General features: G+C 52.6%; 2 protein-coding genes across 6 annotated transcripts in view; one reads left to right on the top strand and one right to left on the bottom strand.

The window, feature by feature from the left end:
- The window catches only part of SEPTIN11 (septin 11), a 63,044-nt gene extending 46,351 nt beyond the window's left edge, over nt 1-16,693 (bottom strand). For 3 of the 5 annotated variants that reach the window (XM_061354701.1, XM_061354699.1, XM_061354700.1), the window contains exon 1: nt 7,414-7,530. In XM_061354701.1, coding sequence (XP_061210685.1) covers nt 7,414-7,515 — 102 coding nt within the window. In that variant the 5' untranslated portion in view covers nt 7,516-7,530. Of the gene's footprint in view, nt 1-6,180; nt 6,287-7,413; nt 7,531-16,573 lie in introns of those variants that run through there. The other 2 variants (XM_061354703.1, XM_061354702.1) reach the window with 2 other exon arrangements.
- SOWAHB (sosondowah ankyrin repeat domain family member B) lies at nt 11,264-13,807 on the top strand. Its single transcript, XM_061354715.1, has one exon. It carries the CDS (start codon nt 11,270-11,272, stop codon nt 13,709-13,711), a length of 2,442 nt encoding a protein of 813 aa, XP_061210699.1. The 5' UTR covers nt 11,264-11,269; the 3' UTR covers nt 13,712-13,807.
- Nucleotides 16,694-16,893: the final 200 nt, after the last annotated feature.

Genomic DNA, 16,893 nt, shown 5'->3' with positions numbered 1-16,893 from the left:
AAAACAGAAGGAGATAAAAGAAAAAAAGCAAAATCTTTCATCATATGAAAGAAGCAAAAAAGGAAAATCCAACTATACGTATGCACAGCCTCTTTACTGGCAACCCTGTACATTTCCTATGCACATCTGGAGGATGTAGGGTAATCCATGTTATCGCAGAGAGATGCCAAGAATGAGCGTCAATGATAACCAGACACCTTCACCTTTCCAGGTTGCAAATTTCTTTTTTTCCAAGCTTGGCTGTTGCCTGCCAAATTTTGTCCTGAAAAACGGAGCCAGGACCATCAGCCTGCTATCCTTCATTCATCTGGAAGCTGCCAAGAGCTCCTAGGCTGACTCAGGCTGGAGGAGGTGGGTTTTCAAAGGGACTGAAAGGAGAAGATCTGTGTGCTTTAGAAGGCAAAGATTTGGCTGTGGTTACAAGTGGGAACCTCTCTGAAAGAGTAAGTGCAGGCTTCTAATTTCATCTCTGCTGCAGTCTGTTCTCTTGTACTTCCCTGCGAATCAGTCACTATGCTGCCCTGTGGAAGAGGGAAAGACAAGCTCATGCTGTCTACAAGCAAGCCGTCTATCGAACTCGCTCCTCTTCCCACCTTCATTTCTTTACAGACAAAAACAGCGGCTGCCACCACCAGACTGTCAGAAACGTAACTCCAGCCATGTTAATGTGCTTAAGCAAAGCACTCTGCACACTTGGCACTTACAACATATCCCACCAATAGATTCTGTTGGGTCTCATACAGTACACTGTACTTAACACCCAGTTATTCCCCCAGCGAAACAGACTTTGCTCAACACCTTCAGATCCACAAACAGCCCCACAAGTCCTGCAAGTCACTGTTTCTCCCCTTCCACTCCCATCATGAGAGAGAGGTTAGTACAATTTCTGAATTAAGACACGAGATACATGCAGATTTGCAGAAACAATTCATATTAGAACTACTGCTGTGCACAGCAATCAGTTCTCAGTAGCCACTGGCAAAACAGGCAAACACATGTGGCAAACCCAAAATGTTTCTAAAACAAGTCTTCCTCTATTAGCTTCTGCCAAGTATTCATGACCAGATCTGGTAAAGAAATAAACCACAACTACAGTTGTTCTTCAATAACATATTTCCAGCAGCAAGAGCCCATCTGAAAATAAATCTGGGATGCAGAAACAGTAACAAAAAATCCATTTAGATAATAGAAAGATCTACAGAAGCTGTAAGCTGAGATGAAAAACAACAACAAAAACCCCAACACAAGTAAGAACCACCCCCAAAACCAGCAGTAGCCTGCTCTTTGCTATCACCTTATGTGGGATGCTACTAAAGAAAACAAAAAGCCTAAGCCTGCAAGAAAAAGATTCAGCTTCTCCATATTTTCAGCAACTTCAAAGTTCTAACTACAAATTCAGATCCTAAGGCCACTTTCCTAAACACTGGCACAGTCTGGATTTTAAAATAAAGAGTCCTAAAGATAGCTCAAGATACATGAATTGCAGAGCTCAGCAAGATAATTGTACTATTAGTGAAATGCCAATAATATCCTTTGGACCACATTTCATCCAACAGTGGGTATCACTTATGCTGGACAAGCAGAGAGCGGCAGTCACAGGGAGAAAGCTTGCAGAAGGGCTGAGCATTGCTAATGCAAAACCACAGGGAGCCCTTCCTCCTTCCCATGGGTCCTCCTTGTCTGCCTCATCAAGGCCAAGCAAGCCTTGCCTACACCCACAGTAACCATACCTGTACAAGCTGCAGATGAGAACAGCTCTGGCATCTAAAGCAGCATCATGGTGTAGAGGAGGGGGAAAAGATATCCGCATGTAATGAAGTAGCCGAGAAAGATCATCTCATTCCCACCTTACTGAAAGCATCACATCGTGGCACACAAACCAGCACTTACAGGGAAAAAGAAGAACATTTGGGGTAAATTTTTGTTACTGCTGCTCTTAGCTAAGACAGCAAGATGCTGAACTTGGTTTTCTGTCTCCAATCTCAAGCATTCTCCACCAGTGCTAATGCCCAGTGCCAACAGCCCATGGTGTTTGTCTGAACCATTATTACGCATCACTTATTACAGTAGGCTGGAGAGCTGCTCACAGAGCTGGAAGCAAAGGCAGCTAGAGAGTGTACCTAAAAAAAGCTTGAAGCACTACTGTGGGGCTTTTCTGTTTCTTTTTGTATCACCTGGCTGCACCTAACTGTTCTAAGCTGAAACAGCTGTGGTAGCTTTCCCAGTAAGAGCCACTGTAGCTTGGACTGAAGCATGGAGCTAAACCAAGCCAACAAAGAGGATGGACAAGGCAGAAACACTTGGCTAGTCAACAGAAGACCCTGTCCCCTTGGCACCTCTCCTGCAGAGCAAGGCATAAGCTACGGAGCAGCATCGTGCCCATGCTCTCACCGATACCTCGAGAGGGAGAGGCTCACCAAGGGAACAACAGAAGTGACAACCCTCAAACGGCTCTGGAGCAGGCAGCCAGCCAGCAAGCAAAGCCATCTCTCTGAGGGGCTGCAGGGGTGGGAGGGGGACATATTAAACATGCCTCAGCTCTGAATAAATATTTTACTTCTCAGATTCATACTGCTTGCTTAGCCAATCCCCACCATTGTTTCAGAGGCCCTACGCAGACACTGAAATCAATCCCCCATGATTCCATCCACACAAAATAAGGATTTTCCAAGTATCACCATCAGATCCTGATTCCAGCTCAGCTCGCTTCACGCTGGAAAAGCTAGAGGCTCCAAGATTGTGGTGGGCTGCACACATAACCAGCCCCACAACTGAGGGTGTGCTGAAACCAAGGCAATGAGAAGGCAGGTTCCCACCATTGTTAACATCAACAGGAGCAACAAGAATTGCCTGAAAGAATTTCCTACTGCAAACAAGGCACTGAGGTGAACAAAGGAAATTAAGAGTTCACAAACTAAAGTCTTGTGTGCACCACCCCGGTCTGCTTCCCTGGTGCAGGCAGCTGAGCCAGGCCAGGTCCTAAAAGCCACACTTGGCAGGTGAAAGCAGGCAAGGAAGCCAAACCCCATGCCCCTGGCCATCTCAGCAGCCCCAGCAGGGCCACACAAGCCCACAGAATCACCACATCCGTTGGGAGGAGATTCCACAGCCCCACAATGCTCCCTGGAGGATACCAGGCAGCAGGGACAGCTCGGCCTTGCAGTTAACTTGGAAAGGGACAAGCTGAAGAGTAGCCAAGGCACTGCTGACCTGCCAGCAGACAAAGAGTTACCTCTTTCTTAGTGGTCATCTCATTGTCTAAACCCAGCAGCCAAGGTGGCTGTGCTGCAAAGGCTCTGCCCCACAGCTCCTACTGACCCTAGGGTCTCTGCCACTCAGGGAAGGATAATGCATGTGAAGCCTTCAGTTCCATGAGCCCCGCTCTACCTTCTCGCCTCCCTCTTTCATCCCCTCCACTCCATGGAAACTGACAGTTTCTCATTATCAAGTGTGTTTAAAACAGATGGAAGAATACACTGTGCTGTTTTAATTTCTCAGATACCATTTTCTATGTTCCCTATGTAAAATCTGTATTCCAGCTTCATTCTCCATCAATTTTTGTTTGACTTGGAGGGGAGAACAAATTACTATATACATATGAGTAAACATTAGTTTTGCTCCTTTAGCTAGGCCAAGCTATGATTCTGTAAGCACTTAGGATAAACAAATGAAGAGAATGGCAGCAAGGACAGAGCCTTCTTCCACGCTTCAAACTACTGAGAAACCATCCAGCACTGGTGAAGATGCCGAGAAGGAAGGGAGTCTACTGCCCAGCACATCTCACCATCTTGCAGAGTGCAAGTGGCTTATCTCACACTGAGCCCATATGCATCCTTCCACCCTGATGTATGTTTAAGCATATGCATGGTTTTTATCAGCTGAGAGGTCCCATGGCAGCTCCCAGCACCAACTGTGCCAAAACTCTGCTTATGCATGCCTTTATGTTTGCATACTGAGATCCCTTTCCATTAAGTCAAATAAAATTACAGGCAGCGCAGTACACATGTGCTTTCACATCTGTGGGATCAGGGCCCTCAAATGAAAGCCGCCCATCCCACCAAAACACGCCCTGCTCGCCTGCAATTAAACACAGGCACTTCAGAGCAGTTCACTCAAGTTATTTTTTATGCATGCTTTTACAATTAACATAATGTCATATCCTGCCAGGACATAAGAGGTTGTGACTCAGGAATGTGATCATCGATTTTAGTCAAACTTGACTTGCTTTTTGTTTCATTCCTTCTCTTTTCTTTCTCCCTTCCTTTAATTCTACCCTCCAACAACACACATACCACTAAAAGCCCTTATAAAAATACGATTATTATGTTGAAAGGCCAACATTCATCAGTCTTGCTTTAACATATAATTAACTACTTCTTCGAACTCCCTACCACCCCCCAGCAACAACAGCAGCATGCAAAGCAATAGCAGAGAGGATTAGATAAGAGCTGTCCGCGACAAAACACCCCCAACATCTACCAAACACCAGCCCACTGTCCTTTCTTCTCTTATCACCTCAAGACAAGACAACTCTCTTCTCCAAAAGCAGCAATTTGATTCTGGAGGAAGAACGCCTGCCCACCAGCTGCCTGGGAGGAAGCTGAGTGCCCTCATCCTTCCCTCTCCCACACACATGTGGTTCTCACACCAGAGGATGCTTTATTCTGCAGTTAGTCCCACTGGACTGGGCTCAGTGGCACTCAAATATGAATTTAGTTTAACTGGTGTGAAACCCTCTGCAGATGCTGTTTGCAGACTGCTTGTGAACTTCAATAAACCAAAACTGCGAGAAGCTGAGTTTAATATAATGACAGAAAAACAAAGCAAAAGACATACTCAAGAACAAACATCAACCATGTCTTGCAGTAAGCCTATTCGTGTTGCAAGGCTGCTGCTCCACACAAAGCAAAATGGCCCTGCTTGGCAATACCCTTCAGCTTGCCTTAAAAACCAACTCAAGTAACAATTTCAGTGCATCTTCTTACACTGAAAGACAAATTTCTATTTCCAAGCATGCTTCAGACTTTAAGATCAAGGAGTCATTTCAAAAGAAGCTTCACGAACAGCTGGAATACTTCTTAGGTATTCTGTTAACAAACATCAGCTCTTTCTATGCTTAGTAGCATTACTTCCCACCTCCAGTAACACCACGAACCCCATCTTCATACATTTGCTTTGCCACATCAGAACATCCACACAGCCCCGCAGATCCATAAGTGTATAATAAAAGCTGAGAGAAACTGTCTCACCCTGATCACATCTTGAACACAGACCATGTGCTTATTACAAGAAGGAGCCACATTCAAGTCCTCTGCTCACGGGCAACATGTTTCACTCACAAGCACTGAAAAAGTTACTGGGAAATCGGTCAAGTCTCCCTCCCCCGGCCGAGGACGCACAAAAGTGCATTCAGTCTGCTCACGGCGGAGTTTCATTCACGTTTCTGCAAGCTGGCTGCAAAGCAGATTTTTTAATTTTTTCCCTTCCCGGGAATAGCATCTGTTAGTTTTTGTGGGTTTGGCGGGTTTGGGTTGCGCTCCCCCCGCCCCTTTCCTTTACAGGGGAAATCTTCCGTCTTTCTCAACATGGATGCAAAAACCCCCCGGCCACCACATCCCCAGAAACGCGGTCACGCTGGAAGATGCGGAGCACGCGTGTGCCTCCCAAGACTCCCACGCCGGGATTTGCACCACTGTTGCCGCCGCAGCCGAAGCCTTTGAAACCTCTTCCCGGGGGCTGCTGTCCACCGCGTACGAGGCACAGCCCTCCTCACTCCCCAGCTTTCTCGTCATGGGAGTCGGCAGAGCAGAAACACCCGCGGCCAGCCACCGAACGCGGCCCCAGCCCCGACGGGAGCAGCCCGGGGACCACCGCGGTGCCTCCCCGCCGCTTCAAGCGGAGTGCTTCGGAAGGAGCTGCCCTCCGCCGGGCCCGGCCCCGCTGCAACAAAGACCCGCGGCCCCAAACCGGGGCGACAAAGTTTTGCGTGACCCCGCCTTGCCCTGGGAAAGGGGCACAGGCGGCGGCACCTCCGGCCTCGCACCCCGCGACCCTCCGCACTGCACCCTGCTATCTCCGTTGCCGCATGCCGCCGCGCTGGGACGATGCCCCGACAGCCTCGCACCGCGCCGCGCCGCCGTCCGTCCGCCCTCCCGCCCCGCTGCCCGCCGCAGCACCCACCGCCGGTCTCCCCACGGCCACGGCCATCGCGGTGCGCTGCAATACGTTCCGCTCCCCAGCCCGCCGCCGCTCTGCGCTGACTGTTAGAACTGCAACATGGCCACCCGGCGGGGAGGGCCCATGCGCAATGCAAAGGGGCCGGGCGGCGAGGCTGGATCCCCCCGGCCCTCCCCTGGGGGACGCCGGCACCGCCCCGGCCGCCCGGCGAGCCCCGAAAGCCGTCTGGAGCCCCAGAGGGCAGCGCTAAGGGTGTACTCGACGCGCGGCAGCAATGGCAGTGAATCCCTCTCTTGGCCGCGCTGCTCGCCCCCAACCCGGCTGGCCTGCGGGGGGAAACTCGGCCCCGCTCAGACCGCGGCGCCCCAGCCCGACCGCTTGTACCGTGCCCTTCACCAGGAAGTGTCACACTGTCCAGCACCCTCAGCCCTACAGCAGTGGGGGTACAGCTGAAAATAAGAGAGCATCTGCACCAAGAACCCTACCAAAGGGATGGCTAGGAGATCCTGCTCCTACCAGGTTAGTTAAAGAGAATGGAGATTCAGTGAAGAGGTATTTATAACAGGGGCTCAGACAGGAGATACCCCAGCTGGGGCTGTTTGCAAACATTAACCCCTAAAGCCCTCTTGATAACAACCCAGAAGGGACAACCAGGCACCTCATTCCTCTCATTTCTCTGAGCTCTCTCCTGCTGCCAAACACACCCATGCTTTGTTTTTAAACAAACTGGGTACATCGAACTATAGTCACAGCAGCCAGGTGCTCTCCCCCTCCAGTAAGCGATTTCCAGGGGTGAAGCTCCTTTCCAGGGGTGAAGCATAGCCAGCTCCATGCTGCTCCAACTGGCATTCTTCATAAATATATATAAATGCTTAATATCTTGATGTTAGGCATGGTAACATACCTCTTTACCTGCAAAGGTGGAAGTCTTAGGGCTAAATTCAACACATCTGCTCAAGTCATCAACCAAGGCAGGGGTAAACGGTCCTGCAAGGCATAAAGCCCCAAAAGGCTACAAAAGACAGAGACCCAATTTGCCACACTCATGAAAGACATGCTGAATTACAGATGTATCAGAGCTACCCCCACATGTGAACATCCACAGAACCAAAATGGGAAAGCCAAAAGGCTAAAAGCTGAGAGCACCTCCTATAAGGAAATAACCCAGGATAATAAATAAGTAGACCTCAGCAAAACACTTAACTATTTGTACACCATTCAACCTGAAGCTCTTACCTTTTCCCTCCAAAAGCCATTTTTGTAGCAGTATGAATAAACACATGGTTGGTGGAGAACTACAAAGTCCAGGCATTTCCTTCTTGCAGCTCTTCTCACCATGCTTTGAAGGACTCAGGAACTGGCATTTGAGCGTGGTGACCCATGCCTGCTCCTGCAGCCCCCTTCTGAACAGAAACCTAAGGAAGCCCACAAGCACTCCCTGGCACTGCTCCTCACCTGGGGCTCAGGGTCTGCACCTCAGGCAGCAGCCCATAGCTGGGTGTAGTTGCAGCCATCATCACCAAAGCTGCTTCACCAAAAAAACACCAGTGGGGTTTCTGCCAGTAAGATTTTGCAAGGGTGGTTGATGCGGTGCTTTTATGACACGAATGTGTTAGGCACTACTGCTCATACCCCAGGGAGGCTGCTATATTAAACTCATGTTATTGCTCTTGTAGCAAATTCCTCCCACATGCATGGCTCCAGGTGAGGAGGTGCTGAGTGTGCCTGTACTGGGAAGTGTGCTCAGACCAGTGCAGCCTCTAGTGGAAACCTAATGATCCTATTTAAAAAGTTGCCCTTGTGGCATCTCCTGGGTGAGGCAGACAGCTTCCCCTTGGTGAATTAGAGACATGCAGGATACTCCTGCATCAGTGTAACTTAACTAACACAAAGATCTGCATACGCAAAATCCTAATGTGACTCACCCTTCCTTAGCCTGAAGCTGGGAGAGCTGTGGCTGAGTTTTCTCCATGATATTCATGCATACAGACCTTCCTGGGTATGGCCATTCATGCTGAAAGAGAGGGAAAAAACAAATATCAAAACAAAGAAATGTTCTGCTGCCCTTCCAGATCACAGCTAGCGTGGTTCCTTGCATTCCTCATGTTCAGCAGGATGAAGCAGACCCCTTGCTCCTGAAAGTTTAATAGCTGCTGCCAAGAAATTGGTACCTGAGCAAAGGGAATTCCCAGTATCTTGTTCTAGAGCCCCTGTGGGAGCTGTCTCCATTTTTCCAAAGCTGTTTTGCCTCACTTTGCAGGTAGGGTACATTGATGCTTCAATAACCTTCTGTGTCAGCTGCAGGACCATTTGTAACCTTACACAGGCTGTGAAAATCCACAGGTAAACACGGAACTTTGGTTAACTTACAGAACAAAAAAGCCAAAAGGCTAAAAACTGAGAGAACCTCCAAGTAACTGTTAACTATTCAGAAACACAGCTATGTAGCTCCCTAAAGGCAACATCTTCCTGTATAACAATAGGACTAAGTGGTGGACTGATTTTTTTGTGTTTAATGTTGCAGTAATGCTGATCCTGCCTCCATTTTGTGGTCAGCACTGCTCACAACTTGCCTACAAAACGGTAAAGAGACATGGAGCTGTTGGAGTAAGTCCAGAGGAGGCCACTACGATGATCAGGGGACTGGAGCACCACCCATATGAAGATCGGCTGAGAAAGTTGGGGCTGTTCAGCCTGGAGAAGAGAAGGCTGCGTGGAGACCTCATAGCAGCCTTCCAGTATCTGAAGGGGGCATATAGGGATGCTGGGGAGGGACTCTTCATTAGGGACAGTAGTGATAGGACAAGGGGCAATGGATTCAAGCTTAAACAGGAGAGATTTTAGGTTACATACAAGGAAGAAGTTCCTTACTGTGAGGGTGGTGAGGCACTGGAATGGGTTGCCCAGAGAAGTGGTGAATGCTCCATCCCTGGCAGTGTTCAAGGCCAGGCTGGACAGAGCCTTGGGCTACATGGTCTAGTGTGAGGCATCCCTGCCCTCAGAGGGCAAAGGATGGCAGAGGGGTTGGAACTAGATGATTTTAAGGTCCTTTCCAGCCCAAACCATTCAATGATTCTATGGCAGTCCTAACCAAACAGGTTACAACCGACTGCTGTACTACTGCCCAGCATCTGAGCTATCCAACCAGTAGTATCTCAAGTGAGACATGTTAGGTGAACCCATTTCACCTCAACAAGCTCAACGAGGCCTTTCCAACCTCAGCAAGGCAAAGGCATCAGTTTGAGTCCTGCAGGTACTTCAATAGTCACTTAATGTTACCTGAGCATGTTTAACTGCAAGAAAAAGTTTGCAGGGTGAGAGCTGACATTCCTCAGTAGAAAAACCTCTATTTTTTTTAGTCAAAGCTAAGCTTAGAGTAAACATGATAATACCTCCAAGGATGTTTAAATGAAAATACAATACCATGGAAAGCCTCCTGCTGACACCTTAGCCAAACACCACTTTGATAGTAGTGTTGTCATTTGCCACTGTTACTTGGGTTTTTATCTTCACAATCTACCCTCCTCCCTTATTTGTGATTACAATTATATCATTATGCTCCATTAATCTCATCTCAACTACTTCTGCTGAGAGAGTGCTGCTGCCAAACACAGTAGTGACTGTAGTTCGGGGCTCATCATCAGACAAAGGAGAAAGGTATTTATACCTTGACAAACTGTACCAAAAGCATGTGTGAAGTGACGAAATATTAACATGACCCTTACCCTCTTCCCAGCACTTTCCTCAGATGAACACCCCTGATGGGAAGCAGCCATACTCTCCTACAATATACACCCCAAGGAAAACCAAGAGGGATAGGCGGCAGGGCATGCAGTACAGTTTCTCCTGCTGTGCCACCCAAGCAACCCACATGGCACATGGGAAGACTTCTCTGATATATCGCCTAAACTGTAACTTCTAACATAGAAACTTTAAAGTTTCTTTCAGGACTGCTTCCAGAGGTTACAGTTTAGTGGTCCTGCAGCACCACAGTGCAGTTCATCTTCCTTTGAACTGAGGGTTCAGAGTCAGCAACCTGAAAGCACAGGCCCATGTAGCTGGCTTACTTGAGAGCAACATTGTTGTACACATCCAGCCTGCATGTGTTTGCAGAGTCTGAACCTCTAAACTTATCCTAGGGCTTTGTGTCACCAAGACAGAAATCACAAGCCTATACCCACCACCTATCTGTCTGGCGTTTGTGAACGTTGCAGACACTTTGGGACATTGATCTTTCCATCCTTAGCTGTAACACACACACTCAATGGTAATAGCATTAAGAATACAGAACAACATTAGATACTCACTCCAGTACAATATGTGTCCAACCTGTCCCAGCCACACAGTGAAAACAGATGATATGAGACATAATTTGACTTCAGGCACTCTTGGTATTTGTGTGTGGTTGTCATAAACAGGTACAATCCCCCACACTTGCAATAACAGGTACCCTGAATCACATCACATTCACATATCTTTATTACCAGCTGTGGTAAGTTGGGGACTCTCAAGGTGGGTCAGGGTGGAAGGCACCTCTGGAAATGCTCTGGTCCAGCCGTTGCTCAGAGAAGGTCACACATAGAGGTTTGCATGCAGTGAAGCTCTGAGTGTCCCTGAGGATGGGGACCACAACCTCTCCAGGCAACCTGCTCCAGTACCTGACAACACTCACTGTAAATGAGTTTTTCCTCACGCACAAACGGCATTTTATGCATTTCAATTTGTGCCCATCACCTCTTGTCTGTTCACTGGCACAATGACTGATGGAGTGCTCATTCTCATCACCGCACGCCAGCAGTTAGCCTCGCACTTCTCAGAGCATGAGCAGGGCTCCTCCAGCCCCACTTCCCTCCCTTCCCGCTGCTGCTTCGCACCGCTGTCACCTCAGCCGCGCTGCCCCACGGGCCGCCACCCCGGGCAAAGGCACCCGGGGGTGGCGGCCCGGCTGCGAAGGCGGAGGAGGAGGAGGCGCAGAGCCCCGGCGCGGCAGGAGGCGGGTTCCCCGCCGCGGCAGCGCTGCGCACCTGGACGCAGCGCCGGGCACCGACGTGCAGCACCGAGGAGGAGTACCGAGAGGTGGAAGGCCCGAAGCATGGCGCGGGAGCTGAGCCAGGAGGCCGTTCTGGACTTCCTCTGGGAGGCCGGGGGCCGAGCCCCCAACACGGCGCTGCTTCGCCACTTCCAGCATTTCCTCCGCGATCCAGCCCTGACAGAGCCGCAGCAGCGGGAGCGCCGCGAATACTTCAAGAGCCTCGTCAATTCCCTGGCCACCGTCCACCCCGCCGCCGCGCCCGGCGCCTCCAAGGACATCGTCCTCCGCCGCAGGTACCGAGACCTCCTCGATGAGGAGCTGCCGCCGCCAGAGGAACAGCAGGAGGAGAAGAAGGAGCCGCCACCGCCCCGACGCGACCCCGACGGGAGGCGCTGCCCCCCGGGGGAGGCGGTGGAGAACAGGCACCTGGGCGGGGAGCAGCCCCAGAGAGCCGCCGTCGCGGGGGGCTGTTCCGCCCGGGGCCGCGGAGGACTCTGCTGCGAGTGTCGCCGAGCGCGCCGCGCTGCCGCCGCCGCTGCCCCGACGCGCCCCGGGCCGTCCCGCTCCCGTTCCCCTCCTCCCCCAGCACAGCCGCCCCCCTATCGGACCCGGCCGCTGTCCTCGGGCCCCTGGGCGCTTCACCCCGACGGGCCCCCGCGCTGCCGGCCCCCGGCGCTGCCGACGGGTTCTGGGGCGCTGACCCCCGCCGGGCTGCCCCCATACCAGACCCCACAGCGGCCCTCTGCCAGACCGTCCCGGTGCCAGTCCCCACCGTTGTCCCGGGGCCTGCCTCCCTCTGGGTCAGCCCCATCCGGGTCCCTGCCACCACAACGCCCTGGAGGGTCTCTCCCAAGCCGAGCCCTGCCACTGCCGCCGGGTCACGGCGTGCTGCCCCCTGACAGACCACTGCCCCCTGACAGGCCACTGCCCCCTGACAGACCACTGCCCCCTGACAAACCACTGCCCCCTGACAGACCACTGCCCCCTGACAGGCCACTGCCCCCTGACAGGCCACTGCCCCCTGACAGACCACTGCCCCCTGACAGACCACTGCCCCCTGACAAACCACTGCCCCCTGACAGACCACTGCCCCCTGACAGGCCACTGCCCCCTGACAGGCCACTGCCCCCTGACAGGCCACTGCCCCCTGACAGGCCGTCTCAGCCCCCGCCTCCCCCGCAGCTCCCCACCGAAATGCCCCTACTGAAGGCTCCGCCACCCTCATCAAGCCCGGGGCGGCAGCCCTGCAGCAGACCGTCCCAGTCCCCCCTGCTGCCATCGGGCCCTAGGGCGCTCTCTGCCACCGAGCTGGCCCTTCCCAGCTCCCCACAGCCTCCCCTCCCCGAGGCACTCCCATCCCGGTCCCTGCCGCTGCTGTCCGCTCCAGGGGTGCTGCCCCTGTCCCGGTCCCTGCAGGCGCTCCCTGCCAGCACCTCCTCAACCCCACAGCATCCATCAGGCCCAAACGTGCTACCCTCCACCAGGCTGCCCCCGGCACAGTCCCGGTCCATGCAGCATCTCTTCACCAGTCCAGCCCCACTGAGGTCATCCAGGGTGCTGGCCCCCAGTGGACCAACCCAACCTCAAACCCTGCTGCTGCACCCACATCAAACCCTGATACTGCCATCATGCCCTGGGGTGCTGCCCCCCACTAGGCCACCCCCATCCCAGTCCCCACCACAGTGCTCCACCCAAACACCCCCTGCCAGGCCACCCCCGTCCCAGTCCTTAATGAAAGCAGAGGGCCCTGCAGGGCCCCAAGCCCCAGAGAGCAACCCCCCAGCCCCACTACCTATCTTCCGGAGCATCAGGTGCCAGCTTGCTTTGTTGGAGGCGCAGGGCAGCCCTCCGTCGCTGCCAGATGACTGCGGGCGGCAGCCCCGCACCTTGCCCTCCAAGAGCTCCCCTCGGCACGTCCCAGGCCGGGGGCTGCTGGTGCCGCTGGGGCAGCGGGAGCACGCCTGGCTGGTGGCGGTGTCAGCGGGGCGCTGGGCGCGGGTGCGGGGGCTCTTCCTGGAGGAGCCAGAGCTGGCCCTGCAGCGGGATTTCATGTCGGGCTTCACCATCCTTCACTGGCTGGCCAAGCACGGCGACGGGCAGGGCCTGCAGGAGCTGGCAGCCGCGGCACAGCAGGCTGGGCTGGCCCTGGACGCGGACGCGCGGTCGGGCTGCGGGTACACGCCGCTACATCTGGCTGCCATACACGGGCATCAGCTCGTCATCAAGGTGCTGGTGCTGCAGCTGGGCTGCCAGGTGCAGCTGCGGGACAGCAGCGGGCGCAGGCCCTGGGAATACCTGGGCAGCGCCACCTCGGGGGAGATCTGGCAGCTCCTGGAGGCTCCCCGTGGCACAGTTATGTTCCCCACTCAGCCCCTGGCCCGCAGCGTGTCCTCCGTCAGCAAGGCCTCGCTGCCTGCTGGCAGGGCAGCACTGCCTGCCTGCCTCAGGCCGCAGCACGGCCGCCGGGCAGCATCCCACCGCACCGGCAGCGAGAGTGACTGAGAGACGGCTTCCTGGGATCCCTGCCAGTGGAGATGGGGCCTTGCTGGCCACCGTGCAAGGGGAAGCCATGCAGACAGAAAATGCTGTGAAACAGACTGAACCTATTGGAGAATGTACTTTAAGTTAATCTGACAAATCGCTGTCTGAGCCTCTCTGCCCTTCCCCCCTTTCTTGCTTTTCTATCAGTGGGAGGATGCAAACAACTCTTTTGGAAGCACACAGGACCCTGGTAGGCAAATCCTATGTGCCTCACAGGGCAGGCATCAGCTGCTGGGGCAGCCACAATCTCCAGTGCTAGAGGGACCATGGTTTTGGGGTATCAGACTCCGGTGTGAAGCTCACAGCCTGGCCCCAGCCAGGGTGGAGTTCTCGCTTTTGCTTACAGCAGCAGATTGGTTTTGGTCCTGGGTTCGCAAAACTCTTGTTTACACTGCCTAAACTCTGGGCACTGGCCATGGCCGCATCCCTTTTTAATCCCAGCAGGTTAAGGATGAGCCCGCTTTTAAAAATGCAGCTGATCGAAGTCCAGCCTTCCAGCAAGAATCCTCAGAGAGCACCTGGCCATGGCAGAGGGCGGCAGCTGGGGAGCCCTGAGCAGAGGAGGGTGCAGCACTCCCACCCCATTTCTCAGCCCACTGTGCCCACCAGCCCTTGCAGAAAGGAATGCAGGGCACCACCACAGCCCTGCTGCTCCCCATGACTGCCTGGCAGCATCGATACTTGCACCTCCAGTCCTTTTCCTCACACTGCAGGACTAGGAAGTGGTACCTGCATAGTGGCTAGAGCCTATTCCCATGCCTGGGGGTGGAAGGTGCTGCTGGAGGAATCTGTGTTGGGCAGAAAAGCTGTGCTGTGGTACAGGTCCCAGGCTTGTAGGGGGAAGGCAGTTTCATAACCAGAGCTGCGTTTTCCCAGAGACCCCAGCCCTTAGTTGCTTGTTAGGTGTTTATGTGATGGGAGTGGGGGGGATTGGAATCCAGGTGCAGGGAAGAGATGTCCAGTGCAGTCATTTGTAAGAGTTTACAAATAACAAGCTGGCTTTAGGAACCTCACTGGATTGCGTGGATTCTGTAATGTACTCTGCTCTCTGAATTAGCATAAATGATCTTTTAAACAGTAAAACAAATACCACAGGTTAATCTTGCACCTAATCTTGCTCTCAAATAGACCCTTTATAGAGGCAGGAAGAGAGTTAAGTACATGAGGCAGGGATACATCACTGCCTGGGCGATGCTCCTGCTGCTGTATGACCCCAGACATAGGACCAGTGGGTGCCACTGCCTGTTAAACTGGGGCTGCTGGCTGTGCTCCAGCAGGATGCTCTGGGGCACACCAGTGTGGTAGGTAGGACTGCTCATGTATTTGAGGCATGTGTCTGAATGCCTGCAGTTTCGGGGAGGAACGGGAATCAGGGCAGCAGAACCTGACCCTTGCATAACATACTGCTGGGGAATGCCTCGAGTCTTTGATCAGGCACTAATTGAGGTCTCTGCTTTGGCTGGGGTTTGTCTAATGGAGGAAGTCTTTCCTGCAGAGGGGAAACTGCTCTGCCTGACTCTGTGGCCACAACCTTTTCCCAGCCTGGTTCTATTCTTTCACAGAGGAAAGAGCTCAGTAAACCAGGGCAGTGTCCTGTGAATGATCGTTCCCCTCTCAGAGGACAGCACAAGCTTGAAATCATGAGAAATTCAGCTCCTATGTAACCTCTGATCCAGTGGCATGGGCACCTGTGGAGCCCTCCAGGATTCCCTCACAGCAGGAGGAATCAATTCTATGTATATTCCTCCCTCTTAGACCCAATGACAGGTTATAGCCTAGATCATCACCAACTTGCAAAGCAGCTGTTGCCTGGTAAAATGCCAGTCTTTTCCACCACAGAGCCATTGCCACAATTCACATCATGTACCAGGCTCCCTTGGGAAAGAGCTCACTACAGCCTTCCTCGAGCCTTGGCTCGGAGCTCTTAAAAGCAACCAGATTACGGCTATTAGGGATGCCACCAGAGCCTTTGCGTACAGCAAGCTTCAGGGAGGAGATCCCAAATGAAAGAAGTCTGTGAGCTGACTAAAGCTGTCTGATGGCGAACATGCCTTTGCTCCAGAGCTGTTTCAGGTTTTGCCCTTACTATCTCCAGTGTTAAGACAAAGACTGAGAAGGACAGTGCTACCTTGGGATTCTCATTTTACAGCCTTTCCATGACCTTTCTCCGTGACGCAAGTCTAAGTAGTGCTTTTTTCCTCCCCCCTGCGTGCTGTTGAAGACCTTGTCTGTCATCTTTTCAGAGCAGCTTTCTCTCCCTTGTAGTATTCAATTCAGCAGTCAACAAGGTGTGAAAAGATTTTGTGACCACCCTGTGCTTGCCTGTTGGGATGACACATACAAGCTGCTTTCTCCAATTTTTAAATTATAAAGCAGCTCTTAGGAAGTTTGGAACTACAAAAAGACCTCTCCCTACTGGATCCAGCATGCATTCACTCTGGTTTATCACCCTAGGATGGCTTAAGAGTTCTTGGACTGCTTGGTAATACTACACAGCTCCTACATCACTCTTTTAAAAAGCAGCCAGTCACTGCTTGTGGGAATAACCACACTTTTAAGACACGGAAACCCTCATCCTCCAAGTTTCTTGCTGAAATAAGCAATGGACAGGGTGAAACGCATCTCCAGGCCATGGTGGAAGGCAGGGCCAGATTCTTCATCAGCCATGGCTAGAGGAATCACCCTGCTGCCCTGGAGCATCAGACAGGCAGAGCAATGCAGGCGTTGTAGGTCCAGTCCCCCAGGAATAATCCACCCCTGGATACACACACATGCAGCCTGAGCATCTCTGTTCAAAGCACCCTCTACTTCCTCACTACTTACTCATCAGCCTGCCTGGCCCCATCCACACCTGTGCACGCTGCTGTTTCCTGATTGCGGGTGGACGTGGCTCCTTGCCTCACACCCAGTCCAGGCATCTGATTTAGCACCACCCTGAAACACAGGATGTGCCATGGATTAATGAACAGCAGGACTCTGGCCTCTCCTCTCATTGCTTGTGAAAACACACCTCCCACCTGATGGCTGCTGATGACAAAAGTCCATCCCCTGCTCTCCAATGCTTATCTCTAACCAACTGCTTTGTGCTCTGAGACACATTCTCTAAAGGGGGTGGTTGTTTATTTATGCAGTAGCCTTTGCCC

Source organism: Neopsephotus bourkii, unplaced genomic scaffold (assembly GCF_033783945.1).
Source record: "Neopsephotus bourkii isolate Nb327-2 ecotype Australia unplaced genomic scaffold, CSIRO-AGI_Nbou_v1 NB_741, whole genome shotgun sequence".
NCBI lineage: Eukaryota > Metazoa > Chordata > Aves > Psittaciformes > Psittacidae > Neopsephotus > Neopsephotus bourkii.
Note: the sequence above shows the minus strand (reverse complement) of the source record. Positions and strands in the feature narration are given on the sequence as shown.